A 25,737-nucleotide genomic window follows, 5' to 3' on the forward strand; every position below is an offset into this window, starting at 1 on the left:
TCTGTGATGCAGCGCCAAGGGTAACTGCAGCCATGGTCTCCGAGCTGATAGTCCATGCTGCTGCAAATGTTGTCCAACTGTTCATGCAGATTGTTGTTGTCTTGCAAATGTTCCCATCTGTTGACTCAGGGATCGAGACGTGGCTGCACAATCCGTTACAGCCATGCAGATAAGATGCCTGTCATCTTGACTGTTAGTGATACGAGGCTGTTGGGATCCAGCACGGCATTCTGTATTACCCTCCTGAACCCACTGATTCCATATTCTGCTAACAGTTATTGGATCTTGACCAACGCAAGCAGCAATGTCGCGATACAATAAACCGCAATCGTGATAGGCTACAATCCAACCTTTATCAAAGTCGGAAACGTGATGGTACGCATTTCTCCTCCTTACACGAGGCATCACAACGTTTCACCAGGCAACGCCAGTCAACTGCTATTTGTGTATGAGAAATCGGTTGGAAACTTTTGTCATGTCAGCACGTTGTAGATGTCGCCACCGGCGCCGACCTTGTGTGAATGTTTGCATATCACAGCATCTTCTTCCTGTCGGTTAAATTTCGTGTATGTAGCATGTCATCTTCGTCGTGTAGCAATTTTAATGGCCAGTAGTGTAAATACTTTTGTAGTGGAGGTTGGCTTCAGATGAATTACATAAGAATGATTCGAACTGGAAAAGATGTCAACATATCTTAAGCTCATTATGCTGAGCATATACATGGGAAGAGACAGTAGGCATTACATATGTTAGTGTATTAACCAATTCCAGATAAATCTGTTATGTGTAATGGCTTAGCCAAGGATTTTTTGACAAGATTTGTCCATATACTGGTTAAGTATTTTTGTAGATTTTATTAAGGAGATGACATCATTTGACTGACACATGGCATATATGGTTATCATATCACTTTGTTAAAGTGATGTGTTGCACAGGTTATTTAGGACAGATGAATGGTGATCATTGACTGCTGAAGAAAATTTATTTAATGTAGTCTGGAAAGCGGGACATGCATGCTGAGTGTGGGGTTTCTCTGTATGTGTATGTTAATGGAATGGCAATGGACATGGCAATGCTACTGGATGTGACGACACTGGCAGCAGTTCGCATTTGGCCACAGTGCCTGTTCTTAAATTTTTCTCCATGCAGTGGATCCCTGCATCACAGCTGCACTGGCCTCCATGGGGAAAAAGACAGAAGTGAATAGCATAAACAAGTCACGGAACAAAAGTAGTTCAAGGGTAGGATCTGTTATGAACGGTGACTCTGATCATTGTGAATGTATTTGAAATATGACTGTTGTGAATATACTTGAAATGCACTTGTCAAGCAGACAGAATTGTTTGAAGTTGTTTTCTAAGAGTAAAAAGTTGTTGTAATATATGTTGTTTATGAAAGAATAAAATTCTCTCATTTAGTAGTGTATTGAGTTTCCAACTCTCAGCAGAATGCTAAAAAGGAGAAGACGTCAGCAATATGAGGCATACATTGTACAGATAATGCTGATCTGGAGAGAGAAAAATATTTTCAAGTCAAGATGTAGATAATGAGAAAAGGCGTCTTGACAAGAGTTGCCTACCCTCCTGCTACCATACTGGATTATTCAGCAAAAAACTGCTACAGAGATACCCAGGAGACATTTCAGTAAGCACTTTGAAAATGAAATGTTACAAAATGTGTTCCTATTCTCAGTGTGTGATCTGTACTTTTTTTTATTTTACATGACTCCTTGCGTAGGACTAAATTGAGGAGTAAATCTCTATGGTCCTGGAATATGTCGGTACAGGAAATTACAACAGAAAAGTAATCATAAAAAATAAGAAACTCTTCTGTTTAGATTTGAATATGCACAGATTACTGCTAAGATTTTTGCATTCTTGTGGTAGCTTACAGAAAATGGATGCACCTTTCTGTACAGGAGTCACAGAATACAGCTCAAATGCAGATTGGATTACTGCCTAGTATTAACTGAATGATAGTTCCTTATTATTGGGAGTATGCTGATATTTTAACCAGAAACGACATTAGAGAATGTATGTATTGAGAAGTCAATGTCAGACTACCCACACTAATGAATATGGGTCGATGTCATTTATTGCCCAAACTGACCATTTCCAAATCAAAAATACCCTTTGAAAATGGAGAGAGTTACCCAAAATATAATACTTTACTCATAAGCACATGAAAGTAAGCAAAGTAGACTACTTTTCATGTCAAACTATCACTTGCTTCATATGCTGTTCTAATAGTAAAAATGGCAGCATTAAGTCTTTGAACAAGATCCTGAACATGGGTTTCCCATGACAGTTGACTCTATATCTAAACACCTAGAAATTTGAACCGTTCGTTCTCACTAATCATATGCCCATTCCATGTAATTAGAATGTCACATTTTGTAGAATTGTTTGTTAGAAACTGTAAAAACTGGGTCTTGTAATATTTCTGGCATTGCGGCCATCATATTCAGGTACAAGAAGCTCTTCTCACAGCAGTTAAGAAGGCGGCAGTTGCAAGATGACGTAATGTGGTGTGAGGCACCAATGACAGGTGGTTTGTTATGTATGGGAATCGTGAGAAACACCACCTAAATTGTGGTTCCTCTGCACGATTCGCTACTGCATTTGGAAGTTGCATGCCAAAGTGACTATCTTCTATTATTAATATTAGACAAACTAAACTGCATATTTACTTGCATTTTACATTTAAAGCATTGTTTAAAAGTGTGCTATCATTCCATTATTTCATAAGTATTAATAACCAGCAGAATAATAAACAACTGTGAAACAAAAAGGCAGACAAAGCACTTTGGTGATCTTTGGATCATGCCTAAGTTGGGTTGTGGGCGAAGTGGTTCAGCTGTAAGGTCAGAGCTGTTTCAGCAGTGACACAGGGCAGACAAGTTGTCTGCCGTGGTCAGTGCCAGTTAAGATTTCATTAGTAACCCATGTTTTTGTAGAAATACAGCTGGTTGGGAAGCCTCAGAGGACAGACATGTTGTCTGCCGCGGTCTGCGTTAGTTAAGACTTGATTATCAATGCATGCTTATTTGGAAATATAGTTGAGAACAGTGTGATACTAATTATGGAAATATGCAGTTCATTAATTTGTTGAAGAATAGAAATCATTTGTGACTCTAAAGTGGAATGCAATTGTGCAATTTCTAGTGTTCTGCCAATCATAAGCAAGTGGCATCCCATATAAACAAACTGATTGGAAATTTAATTATTTCTAAAATAACAGTCCCTCGCTACAAGTTTCTTACAGCTTCAAGATAATGGATTCACGACCTACATGCTGTTTTTTGCACATGGGACAACAACTATAGAAGACTGCAGATTAGTGAACATTTACTAGAACTTATGCATTCCACTCAGGCTAGTGGAAGCAAATAGGCACCTCACGTGTGCTGCAGTCTTAGTACAAATGACATCAGTGACATGTCATCTGTGGTAACACAGAGATGGTAAGAAAGAGAGAAATATTTTTGAGGTAATGGGTTTATCATATGCATATATGTATATCTCCCCCCCCCCCCCCCCCCTCCCCTCTTTTTCAACTTGCCATAGTCTTATTTTCTGCAAGCCCTGAACTTAAGCCTTGAATTGAACTATTTGAAACATTGCAAATCTTGCACTCAAGATCCTTTACTAAAAACCTAGTGTCATCAGCAAACGGAAATATTTTAGAATCACCTGTAATACTAGATGGCTTATCACTTACATAAACAAGGAAAAGGAGCAAGACTATACATGCAGATTTTCAATGTGTAAGTCTGTGTAAGTGTAAGTGTGTGTGTGTGTGTGTGTGTGTGTGTGTGTGTGTGTGTGTGTGTAGAGGGAGGGACAAATATCTGTTCCCAATAGCACAAAATAGTTTTTAAATATAACACCCACATCACTAATGCAATTGTAAGTAGTGCAAATGAAATCAGACAATGGAAACTCCAGGTAGGAGCATCAACAATGTAGAAGAAGAATTACCTGTAATACTAGAAGGCATTTCTCTTACATAATTGCATTCCGGCCCAAGATGTTGGACTTGGTGATCATGTATGCATGAGGTTGCGTGCTTGTATGTACGAATAGTGTGTGTTTTTCTTTTGCTGATGAAGGCTACGGCTGAAAGCTTTATGTGAGTGCCTTTTAATTGTACCCACCTGCAACTTAACATGCCTTTTTCATTACGGTAAGTAGCAATCTGTCTTTTCCGACATTGTAAATGTAATTAAAATACAGAAAGTGTAATGATTTTAAAAAGTGTTTTACCTTTCTACTTTGTTGATATTGTTTCTTACAAGTATTTGAAAATTGCCATGGGCCAAAACTGGCCAGTAACCTATTGTAATATGGGACTCAATAAAGATAATTTTGTGTAACGTATTTGACAACCTATGGTGGATACTTAAAATGGCTCGAGCATTCAAAAATTATGTTGAGACTGCAGAATGACACATGAAGAAACTAATGGAGCCTTAAGATAAGTTAGGATTAGATGTCAGAATAAAAAAGTGTGTAATCAAAAATACATGATAAGCCAAGATATACATCCACCATGAGACTAAATGCCACCTGGTAGCATTGCAGGCATGCGATGTGATAAGAGGAGTATAGAAGTTGAGCAGGGGTGAATGGGGAATCATTCTGGCAAAATACACGCCACAAATGGGGAAATCTACTGACATAAGAGACTTTGACAAAAGTTTAATGAGCCTTCAGCCTTACTGCAGTTACTATTTATAGTTTTCTGTTCCTCTCAATCATATCTGGGGTGTGTATATTCAGTTAATAATAGAATAATTATTGATCCTTTTGTGGAACATTGTAGAACCTGCATTTTACTTAACTAAGTATGATAGCCTCTATTATCCATACGGTCGTAGAAATTTGGAAATTGTGGAAGGTCTTATGGGACCAAACTGCTGATGTCATCGGTCCCTAAGCTTACACACTACTTAATCTAACTTAAACTCACTTATGCTAAGGTTGACAAACACGCCCATATCCGAGGGAGGACTCAAACCTCCGACGGGGGAAGCCGCGTGGACCTTGACAAGATGCCTAAGACCGCTCGGCTACCCTGTTGGCCACACGGTCTGTAGAATACTCATTAAATTCCAAAGGACTGCCACCAGACAGTATGACCATTGGGCATAATACCAATTTTATTTCAGATGTATCTGTGAAACAATGCAGCACACTATGAAGGGGACATTGTTACAGCCTGATGCCTGGGAATGAGCATTTTGGAAATGGCGAAGCTGTTCAGTTGTTCTCGTGCTATTATAAACATCTACAGAAAGTGGCTGGGCAATGGTAAAACCACAAGTAGGCGACAGTGTGTTGGACATCAATATCTCACCACAAAACATTAGGATTTAAGACTTGTTCACTCTGTAATGCACGATAGGTGGCGATTTGTGCCAGATCTGATGACAGAGTATATGCAGAATTGTTTCAGAGCATACTGTTCATTGCACAATGCTGAACATAGGACTTCGCAGCAGATGACTCCTATATGTTTCCATGTTAATTCAATGACATTGTCAATTATGACTGCAGTCGGCAATGGATCATCGAGACTAGACCATGGACAATGGAAATATGTCACCGGATTGGATGAATTACATTTGTTGTTACACTAGGTCAATGGTTGTGATTGGAGATACTGTTATCCATGTGAACAGGTGCTCAAAATCTGCACTACGCCACAGGTGCAGGCTGGTGGGGAAGTGTTACGCTACGGGGGACATTCAGCTGGGCTTCTATGCGACCTGTGGCAGTAATCAAAGGCACCATGACAGTTATGGACTACATTAAAATTACTGTAGACCACTTGCATCCCTTCATGCTTGATGTCTTCCCGACGGTGATGACATCTTGCTACATGATAATTGCCTGTGTCACAATGCCAGAATTGCGCAACAGTGATTTGAGGGACTTGATAGTGAACTCACATGATGTGATGGCCATTAAATTCCTCCCATATGAAACCAATGGAAAACATCTGTGACACTATCTGGTGACGACTTCTAGCCCACAAATCATAGGCAGAATATACTACGAGTTGTGGGAAACAATTCCAAACACATCTGAAAAATTGCAGAGACTTTTTATTTGTATACTGGATGGTTCCATTCTTGTTGAAACTACGCTTCCTGCTAACGGGACTGCAAAACAATGTGGAATGGATGCATTAAAATATTTATTTTAGTGAAACTCGTAGAGTGAAGATGTACCTAGTATAATATGAAGCTGTTTTTACACAAACATATTGAAATTAAAGTAGTAACCTTTCCCATTTCAGCTGAATTGCAGATGAAGCCTATCACAGAAGTCCTTGACAAATGAACTAAGAATAAATTTGTTCCATGTCTTCTATAAGCAAAACGAAACTACTCTAGGGTTTAATGAAAATAATCACTAATAGTCCTCAGGCGGCACAACGGTGAGGTTGACAAACTCTGGGACAGTTGTTGTCAATCAACTTTGTATATATTGTTGCTGATGGAAATGGTGGTCATTTCACAGACTGCTGTAAAACTTTCCTGGACATATTTTGTTTTTTGAGTAAGGGGATTGTGACATTAAACAACAAACTGAAGGTGGGTCAAGTGTCATACCTCTATGATGGAAGTGGCTCATACAACTGCAAATATACCAATGATGATCTTTTACTGATATAGCAGTATAGACATTGTCTATACCAAGGGAGAGGAGTCATTATCATATATGTAAGTCCTATAAAGAATACTTCAGCTGTGATATTAGTATCAGTCACTTGTACAAAGCATTTAAAGTCAAATTTCCAGACACCAAAGTTAAAGAAATGTAATCTAAAAGGATATTTTTTAAATGTTTTCTGAATCCATTCTTTGAAGGACAAAGGTCAGATACTTGTAAGAAATGTGACTTGTTGAAGCTTGAGGTGAAAAGGCACACAAATAACAGAAAATCACAGAACACACTGTAACTGCGTCATAGGGAGGCAGAAAGTGTAATGACAAAGATGAAGAATGATGAGACTTATTCAGGTATGCCTGGAAGTAACACTAGTACATTAGCAACTGATCTGCAACAAGTATTGGTTGTTCCAATTCTTGGACACTTTGATATGTTATACTTACACCAGTTTTAATGTTACGAATTCTATGTTCATGCTCATGACAACAGTGAGGCAATTAAGTGTTAGTGGAATGTTGGTGAAGGATCTCATAGAGTTAACAACACAATACCAAGTCCATTCCATGTCCTGAATTGCACTAAAATGCTGTTGTGTAGCTGGTAACAAAAGGAAACTTGTAGTTTGGTGTGACAACTGCTGTGGACAAAACAATAACTGTGTCTTGTGGCCTATTTGACTGTGTAAACATAAGTATCTGGTTTTAGGCCACTGTTCTCAATCTTGTGATATAAATTTTGCTTTAACAGAAAATTGCAAGATGATAGTTAAGTGTTAACAACATGTACATGATGATTTGCAAGAAGAAATTAATTCAGCACACCGTTCTTCACCACTCAACACACTCATAATGGAGGTTAAAAATTTTATTGACTTCCGACTGCTGCTGAGAGTTATCAACACAACGACACTGCACATCAGTTAAGTTGCACAAATTAAAATCACCTCACCATGAATAGTGCATATCAAAAAGACATTCACTGACACTGAACAGTGAAAAAGTGTAAAATCCTAAAGAAAGGCACAACTATCGACTTCATTCATACCCAGCTTTCAGTGCTGCAAGATATTCCATGACAGTCTGCTGAAAAATAGAAAGACATTTCTTGCTATGGTAGTCTTTATACCATATTACCAAGGGCAATTTTTCAGCCATTTCTGTAATGATAATGCGAACTGATTTCTCTTTCATATTGTTAGTCATGTTCTAAGAAAATTATGTTTAGGTATGTATTATGGCATGATATCTCTGTCGGACTTAGCCCATTTAGTATGAATAAGATGAATAAGAGGGCATGCAGCTTTACTGTATGATTAAATGATGATGGCATCCTCTTGGGTAAAATATTCCGGAGGTAAAATAGTCCCCCATTCGGATCTCCGGGCGGGGACTACTCAAGAGGATGTCGTTATCAGGAGAAAGAAAACTGGCGTTCTATGGATCGGAGCGTGGAATGTCAGATCCCTTAATCGGGCAAGTAGGTTAGAAAATTTAAAAAGGGAAATGGATAGGTTAAAGTTAGATATAGTTGGAATTAGTGAAGTTCGGTAGCAAGAGGAACTAGACTTCTGGTCAGGTGACTACAGGGTTATAAACACAAAATCAAATAGGGGTAATGCAGGAGTAGGTTTAATAATGAATAGGAAAATAGGAATGCGGGTAAGCTACTACAAACAGCATAGTGTATGCATTATTGTGATCAAGATAGATACGAAGCCCACACCTACTACAGTAGTACAAGTTTACATGCCAACTAGCGCTGTAGATGATGAAGAAATTGAAGACATGTATGATGAAATAAAAGAAATTATTCAGATAGTGAAGGGTGACGAAAATTTAATAGTCATGGGTGACTGGAATTCGGTAGTAGGAAAAGGGAGAGATGAATATGGATTGGGGCTAAGAAATGAAAGAGGAAGCCGTCTGGTAGAATTTTGCACAGGGCATAACTTAATCATAGCTAACACTTGGTTCAAGAATCATAAAAGAAGGTTGTATACAGGGAGAGCATAAGGGAACAATTAACAGGAATGGGGGAAAGAAACACAGTAGAAGAAGAATGGTAGCTTTGAGGGATGAAGTAGTGAAGGCAGCAGAGGATAAAGTAGGTAAAAAGATGAGGGCTAGTAGATATCCTTGGGTAACAGAAGAAATATTGAATTTAATTGATGAAAGGAGAAAATATAAAAATGCAGTAAATGAAGCAGGCAAAAAGGAATACAAACGTCTCAAAAATGAGATCGTCAGGAAGTGCAAAATGGCTAAGCAGGGATGGCTAGAGGACAAATGTAACGATGTAGAGGCTTATCTCACTAGGGGTAAGATAGATACTGCCTACAGGAAAATTGAAGAGACCTTTGGAGATAAGAGAACATCAAGAGCTCAGATGGAAACCCAGTTCTAAGCAAAGAAGGGAAAGCAGAAAGGTGGAAGGAGTATATAGAGGGTCTACACAAGGGCAATGTACTTGAGGACAATATTCTGGAAAAGGAAGAGATTGTAGATGAAGATTAAATGGGAGATACGAAACTGCGTGAAGAGTTTGACAGAGCACTGAAAGACCTGAGTCGAAACAAGGCCCCCGGAGTAGACAACATTCCATTGGAACTACTGACAGCCTTGGGAGAGCCAGTCATGACAAAACTCTACAATCTGGTGAGCAAGATGTATGAAACAGGAGAAATACCCCCAGACTTCAAGAAGAATGTAATAATTCCAATCCCAAAGAAAGCAGGTGTTGACAGATGTGAAAATTACCGAACAATCAGTTTGATAAGCCACAGCTGCAAAATACTAACACGAATTCTTTACAGACAAAAGGAAATACTAGTATAAGCCGACCTCGGGGAACATCAGTTTGGATTCCGTAGAAATACTGGAACACGTGAGGCAATACTGACCTTACGACTTATCTTAGAAGAAAGAATAAGGAAAGACAAACCTACATTTATAGCATTTGTAGGCTTAGAGAAAGCTTTTGACAATGTTGACTGCAATACCCTCTTTCAAGTTCTAAAGGTGGCAGGGGTAAAATACAGGGAGCGAAAGGCTATTTACAAATTGTACAGAAACCAGATGGCAGTTATAAGAGTCGAGGGGCATGAAAGGGAAGCAGTGGTTGGGAAGGGAGACAGACAGGGTTGTAGTCTCTCCCCGATGTTATTCAATCTGTATATTGAGCAAGCAGTGAAGAAAACAAAAGAAAAATTCGGAGTAGGTATTAAAATCCATGGAGAAGAAATCAAAATATTGAGGTTCGCCGATGACATCGTAATTCTGTCAGAGACAGCAAAGGACTTGGAAGAGCAGTTAAACGGAATGGACAGTGTCTTGAAAGGAGGATATAAGATGAACATCAACAAAAGCAAAACGAGGATAATGGAATGTAGTCTGATTAAGTCGGGTGATGCTGCGGGAATTAGATTAGGAAATGAGACACTTAAAGTAGTAAAGGAGTTTTGCTATTTGGGGAGCAAAATAACTGATGATGGTCGAAGTAGAGAGGATATAAAATGTAGACTGGCAGTGGCAAGGAAAGTGTTTCTGAAGAAGAGAAATTTGCTAACATCGAGTCTAGATTTAAGTGTCAGGAAGTAATTTCTGAAAGTATTTGTATGGAGTGTAGCCATGTATGGAAGTGAAACATGGACTATAAATAGTTTGGACAAGAAGAGAATAGAAGCTTTCGAAATGTGGTGCTACAGAAGAATGCTGACGATTACATGGGTAGATCACATAACTAATGAGGAGGTATTGAATAGAATTGGGGAGAAGAGGAGCTTGTGGCACAACTTGACTAGAAGAAGGGATCGGTTGGTAGGACATGCTCTGAGGCATCAAGGGATCACCAATTTAGTATTGGAGGGCAGGGTGGAGGGTAAAAATCGTAGAGGGAGACCAAGAGATGAATACACTAAACAGATACAGAAGGATGTGGGTTGCAGTAAGTACTGGGAGATGAAGAAGCTTGCACAGGATAGGGTAGCATGGAGAGCTGCATCAAACCTGTCTCAGGACTGAAGACCACAACAACAACAACAACAACAACAACAACAACGTGTGTAAGATACCTTCTGCTCTCAAGTGTTTAATTCTCTCTTTCTGAACAGTTCAATGCAATTTTATCTCAATTTGCAGTGTAGTTTATACATATATTTTTTGTTATATCTCAAATATTACTTTCAGTCCTTAGCAATTTAGAATGTTAGATCTTCAATTTATTGTGTACATCCATCTCACACTGACCTCCCCAACTATTATTCTGCTGTAAACACAACAAAACAAAAAGTACAATGGATAAAAAACAAGTAGGCATAAACAAACTGCCTACATTCTTAACACAATGTATTCTGACATTGAAAAGCACTCAACAACTTGAAGCTGATCTCACCATCAATTGATATGGTCCAATAAGTGTGGCATGCTGTTTTCTTCCTCTATCCTGCCAGTTACAGGGAGAACTTAAAGGTTTACAAGCATAATAATAGGCTACATTCACAGAAGGCAAATGATAGCTTACAACATCAAGAAAAGGCGCTATTCAAACAGAAAAAGAAATTGCTCAAATATGCAACATCCATTGTGCAAAATGAATAGAACATTACAAGAACTTGTGGTACAAAGAAACATGCTACACAGAGAATTAGAGATGATGAAACTGAAATAGGATGCATAGATGATTTGTGTATTGATGAACTAAGATAAGACCTCACCTCTGCAAATAACACAAAAGCTCCTGGTATAGATAGCATAAACTCTGAACTACTAAACTGTGGAGAAATAGAGCTATTCCAGAAGCATGAAAGTTTCTTAAGAGCAGATTCTTACATAAATTAATTATAAAGCTAATAACATGTCAACAGCAATCCTAAGCATAGCCAAATAAGGACAGTATAAGGAATGCTATATTTTGGGAAGTGTTAGGATGAAATAAATCTGTACATTGTATTCCTCTTGCCTCAAGTAAAGACAGTAGTTGATAGGAATGTTTGGAACCACACTATTACCTTAAAATCAGTGAAATACAGTTACAATCGTTGTCTATAACACATGTTTTAAATCTGATGTTATTTGAAAGTAAAGAACAGAGTCAAATTAAAATAAGTTTTACTAAGTAACTGCAAAGCATTATTCTGTCTGCCAGGGTCATTCTCGAAAGATTGTTATTACTGAAATGAAGCACATTTTTATTAAAGCTAGGAAACATGCTAGGAAGAAATTATATTTGATATTTTATGAATAATCCACAAACATGTAATATGTATTGATATTATTTACATATTTGACTATTTTCATTGTAAATGAGACTGATCTGTAATGAAATTCATATATGTGGTCTGTTCAAAAAATTCTGGAATGTTCGTAATTTCTGTTGACAGAGAGAAACTGTGGGACTTAGGAGGAAAAGTGAACATCCACAACAGTTAATAAATGTTTTAAATAATCTGCGCAGATACATGGTAATAATTTTTGATGTAAATGGTACTCTAACACAGACTATAAGCACAAAGGAGATAGACAAGGGTGCAACATTTCACCCATCCTTTTAAACATTTATTTTGATTATGCAATCTGGAAATGGAAGGAGATTTTTAACAAGGGAATTAAGATTAACAGAAATTTCCAATTTAATTGTCTTTTATATGCAGACAATTCCACACTGCACGCTGAAAACGAAGATAATGTACAGAGGGGAATACATTTATTAAGTATGATTTGTAAAAAGTATTTGACAATTTTAGAAAAAAAAAGACAAAAATCAAAAGAAAGCATGTTGTGCGACAAAAGTTCTGATTTTTTAAATTATTATTCTTATTTATTTATTTTTTTTTACAACAGAATAACAGACAAGGTTTAACATTTTCACCATTTAGATTGCGGCATCACATATGACTATCACAAAGACGTAGAAAAAAATTAGCCAAGTTTTAGCATATACGTGGAACAAATGAAACACACAAAGGAATAGGAGTGAAATTTTATAACAAAATTCTTGTTTATAGAAGTGAATTGTGGGTTACACATAAACACTAAGAAATTTGCATCCAATCAACAGAGATGAGATATCTAAGAGCAGGAAAGGGATGTGCACAAAAGCCAACAGATCTGGAAGTTTGGAAATCAGGAAATAAATGAATATATTTAATATCCTCAATAAAATAGAAAAAAAATAGGAAAGACTGGAATGAACACCTGAAAGAACAAGATTAGCTCTCCAGATGAGAAGATTTAAGATAGCTGGGAGAAGTCAAGGAAGGTGGAGGAAGCGATGGGTATCACAAAAAAAGAGAAACACTAATGTTTGAAGTGAAAATGATGATGATCCAAATCACAGTGCATACTAAAATGATTCACATACTCATGTCATTTCCAAAGGTCAAAACTTGCTTTAGTCTTGCAAAGTAAATCACAACAGTGATTGAGGATTTAAATCTTTTGACTCATAATATGACACATTTTCACTGAACTGGCAACCTATACACTATACAACATAATCTTCAACAATTTTATGGATTCATCTTAAGACAACAAGATTTTTCATTTTACAATCTCACATGTCAGGATATTATTTTTCCATCTAACTGTGCAACATAGGTTACATTTTTGGACTATTCATTTTCCTATTATACAAAATCCTTTTTCCACAATACTGATAGAGGTTTTCAAGGATGACAGCAAAGAGCAGAATTATTAGTTTTAAGATTAGGAATGCTTGTGCAGAATGACTAGATAATTATAAGTGAAAATGACAAAATTCCAATATTACCACTGCTTTACTGATGATAAAAAGTCATGTTAATACATTTCTGTAATAACTCTGTTTATGTGCATACTTGCGAAAATGGTATATTTGAAAACGTTGTTTGAAGTGGCATCTCCCAACTTCTACATTGACACGAGACTGTTACATAATATTCTATCACATCTGTTAAAAAAGTGCAGTTCAAACAATATAACAGGTAGCAACAATTCTTGCTAGACAGTCCACCTCAGTCACATCAGGCATCTCATGTCCAAGATTTTTCATATGACCACATGATAGAAATCTCCCAAATGTTAGCATTAGTGATATTTACTCTTCCCACTCATCACTATGTATGTCTACATATTCGCCATGCTTGCCACCCATACAATCATAGATTCTTGTGTGTTCTTTTTTCAGTGCTTGCCTGTTAATGTGAGGTGACAGTTGAGCTGTTTAGCATGCCCCTGCGATGCTATACGTTTGATCCCTGGTGACCTACAGATAATGCAAGCTCAAAAAAAAGATCGAGGAAATATTAATGTCATACAAGGGAAAAAACTTATTAAATAATCACTAATGGCAATGGACCAATAAAGCATGAAAATATGGTTACCACACCACACATGGATATTTTAATGAAAGTGGTCATCTATCTACAACAGAAAGTAGCGGTCACTGGAAACATTGAGTTTATTACCATGAAGCGTCCACAAATGACTTGCCCACTGAGATAAAAAAAAATTAATAAATAGATACGAGACTATACAAGGGAGGTTTGGTAAGTCTCAACATAGTCTCCTTTGGGGGATATACACTTGCTCCAGCGACCTTCCACCTTTTTCATCTCATCCGACCAATAGGCTCTGTCAAACTCTGCAAAATATTCATTGGTTGCAACTATAACTTCCTCATTGGTGTAAATTTCTTCCCAAGCCAGGTCAAAATTTCAAATTAGGGAACAGGAAGCAGTCACTTGCGACTGAATAGAGTGGATGAGGAACCAATTTAATGCCCAAATCACACTGATGTGTGGGATGCTGCATTATCCTGGTGAAAAAGTACTTTTTTGTGCCAATTTTGTTCTTCTTTTCAGCCAAAACAAATTTCACATGAACCAACAATGAAGCATAGTAGTGTCCAGTTATGATTCTGCCTTGTTTCAAGTAATCTATGAGGATTCTACCTTGGGAGTCCCAAAAAGCGGTGGTGATCACCTTACCAGCTGACAAAACGGTCTTTGCCTTCTACGGTGTACTTTCGCTAGCATTTGTCCACTGTTTTGACTCTGGTGTCTAATGATGGATCTATATTTCATCAACAGTCACAAATCGGCACAAAAAGTCATGCGGATTGCAACTAAGCATCACCAGACATTGTCTTGAAATGTTGTGGCAGATGTGCTTTTGATCAACTGTGAGCAGTCGTGGTGCCCACCTCACACACACCTTCTTCACAGCCCTCACACACACCACCTTCACAGCCATTTCTCCATGCAGGATATCTCACAAAGCTTTATTTGACATTGCCGTATCATGGATTTTTTCATTGGTTTCCTTTGTAGGAACCTCAAATGGGCAGCTGGAGTGGGCTTTGTCTTTGGTGCATGTAAACTCACATTTACATTCATTAATCCAAAAGCAAATGGTCTTCAATGATGGCGCAGAGTCCAATTCTGTTTTGCTCTGTGTGGCAGTCCACCAATGCAAATGAAAATGTTTGATAATAGTACAAAACACAGTTTTTTTCATTTTCAATCACAGTTGACTCACTGACCAATTCAGATGGCTTCCAACACTGAACTGTATGCTGTACATTGTTGAAATTCTTAATATGACCCTTGGAATAATCAAGCTTACCAACCATGACAGTACAACAAAAATGCTGCACTCTTTCACGGAAATTTACCAAACTTATCAAACTACCCTCATAATTGGGAAATCTAATATTGGTACATTAGTGACCACAATAGAAGCATAATCATGAGAATAAATTACAGACACTGCCAACGACTGCAAGAGTGGTTAGTGGTTTGAAGAAAGAACTCAGAAAAATAAGTATGAACACCAGTAGAATCACAAAAATGCATAATGGAAGCAACTAGCTCACCATAAATGTTACAGCTGTGGAATTAACCACTGATGAAAGTTAACAAGCATTGTGGCACCACTGACTTGGTCACTGCATCACCAGCTCATTCTTAGCAGTCTCACATGGAGCGAATGTGGAAGGCGATGGCAAAACTGGCTGGCAATTCTGAGTCCAACTTGCCCACTGTACTCAGTGCTAAAGTGGAGACACCTTTCTATATGAAAGCATGCCTCGTCTCATCAGTCGTGTGGCAGCAAGTCTTTACTCTCCCATCTCCTAATGGCACGTTTTGTCTAACTGAAACTTGGTTCTTTCTCCCAGCGTAGGAATATCACCGGCCAATTGCACCAGACCTTGTGAGTTCTGACTCGCAATAATTCTCTAAATAAGTTAAACAAGCTTCTACTGCTGTGGATTTTATTATAATTAATGTGGCATGGGGAGGAAGGCAAAAACACTCTCCCATTCCATGACAGGATTCTAGACCTGATGAATCAAAGAGCATGTAGACGCACATCCCTGGTCCTTTTAAACAAACTCCAATGTTGTGAGCCAGCTAGAAAAACCTCTCCAAGGCTGCAGAAAATTTCCCTCACTGTAATAAAAGGGAAGAATGCATGTAAATTAGCTGGGGAGTCACTGGTAGTACTGAGTACAGTCTGTGGTTGTTATGCAGCATTAAACAGTTGATTACACTGACTGTGAGGATGTGCATGTGATACTATGAAACATGTTACATGATAGTTTGTGGTAAGTTGCCACTTACCATAACTGCTAAATTAATGCTGAGTACCCTTCTCTTAATTATAGAATTTGCAACTTTTTATACAGGCTAACAAATTAAACAAAATTAAAATATATTCTTCGTTTTACCATCTCTCAAGAGTACCTTGTGGACTGGTCCTTTTCTTCATACCAACTGAAACTCTGTGCCCAGAGATCAATATCCTAAAGAACTACAATACATTTAAATAAGACACACACACTCAGTACACAGCACTGAATTCTATGTAAAGTCATTCATTTGAATCACAGTAGTAGCAACACTTTTTTGCTTTTATTAAAAATCCATGTTTATTAATAAATATTGAAAAATAACTTTTAGTAAACACAAAATCTTTTTATTTTTAATTACTAATTGGATGAAAAATGTGTGTCATAACAAAACAAAACTTTGTAAAAAAAAAATCTGAAACATCAAACAGAAAATAAAATACTATTTTTTATTTCCAGAGTTTGAAGAGTATTATTAATGCATATAATTTTATTATATAACAATAAGGATTTCACAAGTATGTATTAAATTTTAATTTATTTTTAAACAAGCAATAATTAAAAATAAAATATATTGTTTTTATTATGTAGTATGATTCAATATTTGTTCATTAACATCACCATTTGATATTAAATATACAATTTGAATAAACAAAAGTTGCTACTACTGAGATTTGAATTAGCAACTTTATGATCTCTAGACCATAGCAGTACACACTAAACTATAGGTGTTTATGTTACTAAACAAAAAAATATTTGGTAGTTAACCACACTTGTGAATAATAGATACTTCAAAGGCAATTTTCTGTTTTCTTTCTTTCTTTTTTTAAATTAGGTGATGTTTAAGGAGATTGCTGTTGGGGCACTGATATCAAATCCCATAAAGTATGGGCCAAATCAAAGAGAGTCAGTCCCATTGTCAGCAGCATATTTATTTTTATGATACAACTAGTTACTATCAGTCAAATAATGACTGTATAGTCAGCTTATAAAAAAAAGTGTTTAACTGAGGCAGTGAAGTACAGGATAAAGTACAGAGTTGCAAGATCTCTCATGACAAATAGTCAGGTGTCAGCAATAGTAAATTTAAAAAATTTTATACTGTGCTACAGAGTATATGATGTCCATACACATTATAGCATATATATACAACAGGTCACTAACAACAAGAAAGATCCATCTACTACTTATTCCACACTTAAAGAGATGCAAGGATTTAATACCCAAAGACAGCACATACTAGTTAATACATGCAGATTCCCAAAACAACTGAGGTCAGAGAAATAAAAAAACTGAATTTATCAACAACCAGAGATCAAATATAAGTCTTTTCATCAAAATAATTTTAAAATAAAACTGGGAATTTCATAACTGATCAAAAGATTATAACCTTATAAAAATACTTAAAACTGGATATTGCAAGTTTGAATTGAGGCAGTGATGTTTTTCCTTGAAACTTTGAGCTTCTGCCTGAATTACAAAGATTCCAAGAATAATTAGCAGTATGAAACTACTGAGATGATGTTTTACAATATATACTAAGGGTAAACAATGAAAACTGCATATTAAGGAACTCAAAAGCTGAAATAATTTAAACCATCCATTACATTAAAATTTTGCCAAAATATTTTGGGTAATCACCATAACACTTACCACACATGGAGTTTCAGTGAATCTTTATTACAGTTCACTATATTTTCGGTCCACATAAGACTAATTATGAAGATCCCTGCACTGGTACCTAGATCCAACAAAATATGCCAGTGCTCTACTTATAGTGCATTACCTTCTTTGAAAATTTATGTTATCTGGCAAACATACTCCTAGATAAAATTTCTAGATTCTCAGAATCAAGCTGTATGTGTTCTAAAGACATAAGTTTAACAATGTAACATTTTAAGACAAGGTAATGTAAGTTTTTCACAATGAGTGTCAACTCAAAATTTTAACTGCTACCACCAACCATCTTGAGGCATAAATGTGTCAGTGTATACAATGCAATTATCTCTGCTTTAACATAAGACTCTCATTTTTATGAAAAACTCTCTCTTATTGTGCATCAATTACTTTTACACATTTCTGTGGTCTGAAAAAAATTATTTTTATTTTCCTGCTTTTTGCTTTTGTTTGTAATGAACTCTTGTTTTGAACAGCATAACAATATATTTTTTATTTCATAATATAACTTGAGTGCAGCTGAAGTTTTTTAAGAGGTAATGACCAAGAACAGCAAAAATTATGATCACCACGTGTGTTTGTAAAACAGTTAACTTAATAAGCAAAAACAATGAAGAAAGGAGATAACATTTAAAAAATGAATGAAAATTGAAAATACCCTATTTCATTTCCAAATTGCACTTAGAACAATGTCAAAATGAAGGGGACTAAAAACTTTTCATGCAATCTGTATAAACATTTATCTTTTCTTTATTTTGCAACAGTCTTATTTTATGCTCTCACTATGCCATTTCAACGATTGATAATGCACTGTTTTGCTTAAATGGTATCATGCTAAAGTTTAACGGCATTCACTGACTATTACTTAAAAGTTACATTAAACAGAATAGCATGCAAGTAAGGAAGCCAATGCTCTCACCAAGTGAAACCATAATGCAGGCCAAACAATTGAAAAAAAAAGGGATTAACTTTCTATTTCCGAAGTAGGGATTTTCTTGCAGCTCACCTAAAGCACATATCCAGGCTTACAGTTCCACAACATCAAAGGAAAAAATGACTTTCTGGAATAACATAGCATGCAACCAGCTAAACCTGTAACTTACCCACATGCAACCAAATTTCCTGATGGAGCATATGCACAAGCCATCACCCATGTAGTAGGCATTGTAACAGCATGTTCTTTGTTAGTTGTAAATGCATCCCATATAATCATTTTCCCATCCTAAGAATTGAATTGAAAAGAGACATATGGCAACATAATGCTTACAATCGTACTGCAATGAATGATGTGAATATATATGTGTGTGTTTGTGTATGTTGTATGCACACACCCACATGCACAAGCACCGGCTTGCGCGCCCACGCGCACGAGGACGTGCACGCGCGCGTCCACACACGCACACACACAGAGGGAAGGAGTGGGAGAGGGGGAAGGACCGGTGGGAGGGGTGAGAGAGAGGGGGTGCGGGAGGTGAGGGTGGGGGAGAGAGGGGGAGGGAGGGGAGAGAGACGGGGGAGGGAGGGGAGAGAGAGGGAGGGAGGGAGGGGGGAGAGAGAGAGAGAGAGAGAGAGAGAGAGAGAGAGAGAGAGAGAGAGAAGGGGGACAGAGGGGGGAGAGTGGGGAGGGGGGAGAGAGAGGGGGAGGGGGAGAGAGGGGGGATGGGGGAGAGAGAGGGGGAGAGAGGGGGGGGGAGAGATGTATCAGGATGAAACATAAGGATTGAAGTGAAATTCCAGGAAATATTCTCAGGCTATCAACCAAGTAAAGTTATTAGCTTTGAAAATTTGGTTTTTTGCCCAAAACCAATGTGCCTAAAACCAGCCTTTCTTGGTAGATGGGATGAGAAAATTTCATTAATTATACTTGCCATTGGAGGTTATAGTTGCACAAATTACATATTGACTTGTTACATGAAGGCAGTTCTACTACGAGGGTTGTTTTTTAAGTAAGGGCCGTTTGCGTGTATAGTCCCGTAGTTCGCGCGGACACCGCAACAAGCCACCGCGCCACTTGCCGGCATCCTTCCTGTTCACACTGATGTAAGTTGCAGCTCTGTAGCTGACGTGTACGCATCGCTGTGCTACTTTATAATGTTTATGATTATTGAATCGCCCGCCGCGTGTGTGATACAGTCAGTGATACGTTTTTTGACCATGAGAAGCTGCAGAAATTCATCGTCAGTTAACAGAAGTTTATGGCTTGAATGCAATGAGTGAAGGTAAAGTGCATCAATGGGATAGAGAGTTTAAAAATGGTCGTCAAAACATCCATGACGAAGAACGCTCAGGCCGGCCCTCTGTGATCACTGATGATTTGGTGGCTGCAGCCAAAACAAAGATTCATGAGGACAGAAGATTCACAATTTCCACTCTTTCTTTGGAATTTCCACAAGTTTCAAGATCGGTTTTGTACAAAATTGTGTCTGAAAACCTAAACTTTAAGAAACTGTGTTCTCGGTGGGTACCCAGACTCCTTACAGAGGACCACAAAGGTAAGAGATTTGCCACTTCATTGGACTTTTTGATTTGTTATGAGGAAGAAGGGGATGACATGCTGAGTCAAACTGTCACTGGAGATGAAACATGGGTATCCCATATCACTCCCGAAAGCAAGCGACAATCGATAGAATGGCAACACACAACCTCACCCGTCAAGGTCGAAGCCAAACCGACACTGTCAAAGCACAAGATTATGGCAACTGTGTTCTGGGACCAGCGCGGTGTTTTGCTTGTGGACTTTATGCGACGAGGAACGACAATCAACTCAGATGCCTACTGGGCAACTCTAAAGAAGATCCACACAGCAATTCAAAACAAAAGTCGCGGCATGCTGACAAAACGAGTTTTGCTCCTGCACGATAACGCTAGGCCTCACACCTCTCAAAAGACTTGAGATTTGATTGATTCTTTTGTCTGGGAAGTTTTGGACCATGCACCATACAGCCCCGACCTTGCTCCTAGCGATTTTCACCTTTTCCGGTACCTGAAACACCATCTTGGCGAGCAGCGCTTCAATGACGACAATGAAGTGAAAACGGCCCTGAACTCTTGGCTGTCGGAGCAGGCGGCCGAATTCTTTGAAGAGGGAATTAAAAACTTGGTTGTACAGTATGACAAGTGCTTAAATAAGCAAGGCAACTATGTAGAAAAATGGGTAAAAGTGTGTAGAATCAGAAAATAAAAGTTTTATTTACAAAAGTATTCGTAGCTTTTTTTTTTTAAAATAAAGACGGCCCTTACTTAAAAAACAACCCTCGTATTATCTAATATACAATAATATAGACACTGATCCTTATGAATCAAGTATACATGGTTACAGATTAATTATTACTCTTGAAAGTATGGAACAAGAAATTTTATGTTACACATTTTAATTTTTCCACCAGGAATTCATAAGAAGCAATAAAATTTGACTTCACTTTTTAAAAGATTTGTGTGATGAAACATTTTCAATGCAACCCCAAAAAATTGTATTTTTGTTGTACATCACTGTAAACATTCCACTGCAAAACTGAAGAGTTCAAAGCTTTTCCATACTGTTGTATTGGTTTATGCACAAAATCAGGGCTTAAAAATACAAGAGATGTACCTCATGCTAATCATATTGAAAGATACTTTCTGTCTAGGCACACATCCAGAATTTAAATTGCTTGTGCGTTATCTGTATGTTCACTGTTGGTTCTTCTAGTACCAAGCAACCATTCTTTGGTTTCAGTAGAGCAAGAATCTGACATTCCAGTCTTATTATGAGATGACAGAAGTATTATGGCATGTCCTATACTGCAGACTTCAATGCAACTTTCATGAAGTTGATACGGATTTGCTGTTTCAGGGGGACCCACAAGTACTCAGCAGAACTGACTGTTTTATACGTTTTTGGCAAACTTACTGTGTGGCATCTGGGCTGAAACTTCAATACATTGCAAACCATAAAAGCTGAAGTTATCCGTTCTGTGTCAGAATATAATCTTTATAGGGTGGAACTGATTAAAGCATTGTGAATTTGAGAGACTGTGGTGTGGAATCAATCTATTTCAAGGTCAAATGGCTTTGGAAGAACCAAATGTAGTTTTATGTGGGGCATTAGTTGAGTTCTTGGGGAGCAATGTGAATAATACAGATAGTCCTGAAAGGGCAGTGTTTTAAGTTTAACTGGTAAAAACTACAATTATAACGAATATACTAGATGTTCCTACGAGAACTAAAGTATGAGCTCAAAAAATAGAAGTGTTTAGGAGTTTCAAGTACCTAGGGGAATGCACTGACTAGAACAACCTTGAAGGGAAAGCAATGGAAACACGAAGGACCAAAATGGAACTAGCTTCCCAGAAAACCAACAACGTATACAATAAGAAAGCCCTCTCGTGGAACACCAAAATAAGAAATTATAACACAATAATTAAGCCAGAAGCACTCTATGCAACAGAGACACTAGTCACGGGGAGAAAAGGGCAAATGGAGAAATTTGAAATCAAGGAGAGGAAAATTTTGAGGTAGATCATGGGTCCCAAATTCCAAAATCACAAGCAATACTAAACCCAACAGGTTTAAGGAAGTGGAAAAGGATTTGAGAGATCTCCAGGTTACTGAAGTCATGTTAAAGAATGGTACAGCCAAGACACTGTCCAAAGACAAAACTAAGACGTTCCAAATCAAGATCAACACCAGGAAACCGATTCAGATATCAGATTCACATATCAGAGGAGGAAAGAAAGAAGAGATCAGATAGAATAAGAACTATTTGCAGAAAAGGAGAGCACAAGCATCTACGAAGTGATTGATCTTACATACCCCAAAGATGGATGATTCGAAGGGGGAAATAAATAAATAAATAAATGTGATGTAAAGTCATGCTGAAGACAGATTACAATTGTTATAACAATCAGTAGTTCTCTGTTCAGGCTGACTGCGTCACTGCAGTAAAAGTCAAACATTAGGCAAGGAATGAGTTTATTGTGATGTGCTTCAGAATTTACCCACCATCAGAAATCCACGAGTGATCACTGCATGTTCATATGACACTTCAAGTTGTATGTGAAACAAACACTGACAGACGGCAAATGTTTGTTTCACATACAACTTGAAATGCCATACGTATGTGCAGTGATTATTCCTGCATACCTGATGATGGCTAGATTCTGAAATGCATCATTTGAGCAATAAGGACATTCCTTGTCTGATGTTCGACTTTTACCGTTTTGACCCAGTCAGCCTGACTGCAGAACTACTCACTGTCTGAAGACAGATAACAAATGACAAAAGAAATGTATTTTTCATGTACAATACAATTACAAATTAACAATTTTTGGATTTTTTCTTTACTTTTACTGTGAAACCTTACTTCTTGCCAAATTTCGTGACTGTAGATCAATTGGAAGTATCCTACAGGCTTTGATGAGTGAGAGTGTGATTTCAAAATATGTAACATAAATGGCCATACTTTTTGACTGCTTTGACTTAGAAGCTTCTATGTTTTACACTGCCAAGGGACTGTAGTCCTTAATAAGTGGTATAACCTTCAATTGTGGCCAAGATAGATACGAAGCCCACACCTACTACAATAGTACAAGTTTATATGCCAACTAGCTCTGCAGATGACGAAGAAATTGAAGAAATGTATGATGAAATAAAAGAAATTATTCAGAGAGTGAAGGGAGACGTAAATTTAATAGTAATGGGTGACTGGAATTCGAGTGTACGAAAAGGGAGAGAAGGAAACATAGTAGGTGAATATGGATGGGGGCTAAGAAATGAAAGAGGAAGCCGTCTGGTAGAATTTTGCATAGAGCATAACTTAATCATAGCTAACACTTGGTTCAAGAATCATAAAAGAAGGTTGTATACATGGAAGAATCCTGGAGATACTAAAAGGTATCAGATAGATAATATATTGGTAAGACAGAGATTTAGGAATCAGGTTTTAAATTGTAGGACATTTCCAGGGGCAGATGTGGACTCTGACCACAATCTATTGGTTATGACCTGTAGGTTAAAACTGAAGAAACTGCAAAAAGGTGGGAATTTAAGGACATGGGATCTGGATAAGCTGAAAGAACCAGAGGTTTTACAGAGTTTCAAGGACAGCATAAGGGAACAATTGACAGGAATAGGGGAAAGAAATACAGTGGAAGAAGAATGGGTAGCTCTGAGGGATGAAGTAGTGAAGGCAGCAGAGGATAAAGTAGGTAAAAAGACGAGGGCTGCTAGAAATCCTTGGGTAACAGAAGAAATATTGAATTTAATTGATGAAAGGAGAAAATATAAAAATGCAGTAAATGAAGCAGGCAAAAAGGAATAGAAACGTCTCAAAAATGAGATTGACAGGAAGTGCAAAATGGCTAAGCAGGGATGGCTAGAGGACAAATGTAAGGATGTAGAAGCTTATCTCACTAGGGGTAAGATAGATACTGCCTACAGGAAAATTAAGAGACCTTTGGAGAGAAGAGAACCACGTGTATGAATATCAAGAGCTCAAATGGCAACCCAGTTCTAAGCAAAGAAGGGAAAGCAGAAAGGTGGAAGGAGTATATAGAAGGTTTATACAAGGGCGATGTACTTGAGGACAATATTATGGAAATGGAAGAGGATGTAGGTGAAGACGAAATGGGAGATACGATACTGCGTGAAGAGTTTGACAGAGCACTGAAAGACCTGAGTCGAAACAAGGCCCCCGGAGTAGACAACATTCCATTAGAACTACTGACGGCCTTGGGAGAGCCAGTCATGACAAAACTCTACCAGCTGGTGAGCAAGATGTATGAGACAGGAGAAATACCCTCAGACTTCAAGAAGAATATAATAATTCCAATCCCAAAGAAAGCAGGTGCTGAGAGATGTGAAAATTACCGAACTATCAGTTTAATAAGTCACAGCTGCAAAATACTAACGCGAATCCTTTACAGACGAATGGAAAAACTGGTAGATGCGGAGCTCGGGGAGGATCAGTTTGGATTCCGTAGAAATGTTGGAACACGTAAGGCAATACTGACCTTACGACTTATCTTAGAAGAAAGATTAAGAAAAGGCAAACCTACGTTTCTAGCATTTGTAGACTTAGAGAAAGCTTTTGACAATGTTGACTGGAATACTCTTTTTCAAATTCTAAAGGTGGCAGGGGTAAAATACAGGGAGCGAAAGGCTATTTACAATTTGTACAGAAACCAGATGGTGCTCATAAGAGTCGAGGGGCATGAAAGGGAAGCAGCGGTTGGGAAGGGAGTGAGACAGGGTTGTAGCCTGTCCCCGATGTTATTCAATCTGTATATTGAGCAAGCAGTAAAGGAAACAAAAGAAAAATTTGGAGTAGGTATTAAAATTCATGGAGAAGTAGTAAAAACTTTGAGGTTCGCCGATGCCATTGTAATTCTGTCAGAGACGGCAAAGGACTTGGAAGAGCAGTTGAACGGAATGGACAGTGTCTTGAAAGGAGGATATCAGATGAACATCAACAAAAGCAAAACGAGGATAATGGAATGTAGTCAAATTAAATCGGGTGATGCTGAGGGAATTACATTAGGAAATGAGACACTTAAAGTAGTAAAGGAGTTTTGCTATTTAGGAAGTAAAATAACTGATGAAGGTCATATAAAATGTAGACTGGCAATGGCAAGGAAAGTGTTTCTGAAGAAGAGAAATTTGCTAACATCGAATATAGATTTATGTATCAGGAAGTCGTTTCTGAAAGTATTTGTTTGGAGTGTAGCCATGTATGGAAGTGAAACATGGACGATAACTAGTTTGGACAAGAAGAGAATAGAAGCTTTCGAAATGTGGT

The 25,737-nt window shown here is 37.7% G+C and overlaps 1 protein-coding gene across 6 annotated transcripts in view; it reads right to left on the bottom strand.

Moving 5' to 3' along the window:
• Positions 1 to 25,737, bottom strand: part of LOC126365975 (guanine nucleotide-binding protein subunit beta-5) — a 180,606-nt gene that overhangs the window by 54,167 nt on the left and 100,702 nt on the right. For all 6 annotated transcript variants that reach the window (XM_050008777.1, XM_050008780.1, XM_050008782.1 and 3 more), the window contains one exon: positions 19,067 to 19,185. In XM_050008777.1, coding sequence (XP_049864734.1) covers positions 19,067 to 19,185 — 119 coding nt within the window. The remainder of the gene's footprint in view (positions 1 to 19,066; positions 19,186 to 25,737) is intronic.

Source organism: Schistocerca gregaria, chromosome 4, assembly GCF_023897955.1.
Source record: "Schistocerca gregaria isolate iqSchGreg1 chromosome 4, iqSchGreg1.2, whole genome shotgun sequence".
NCBI classification, from domain to species: Eukaryota; Metazoa; Arthropoda; class Insecta; order Orthoptera; family Acrididae; genus Schistocerca; species Schistocerca gregaria.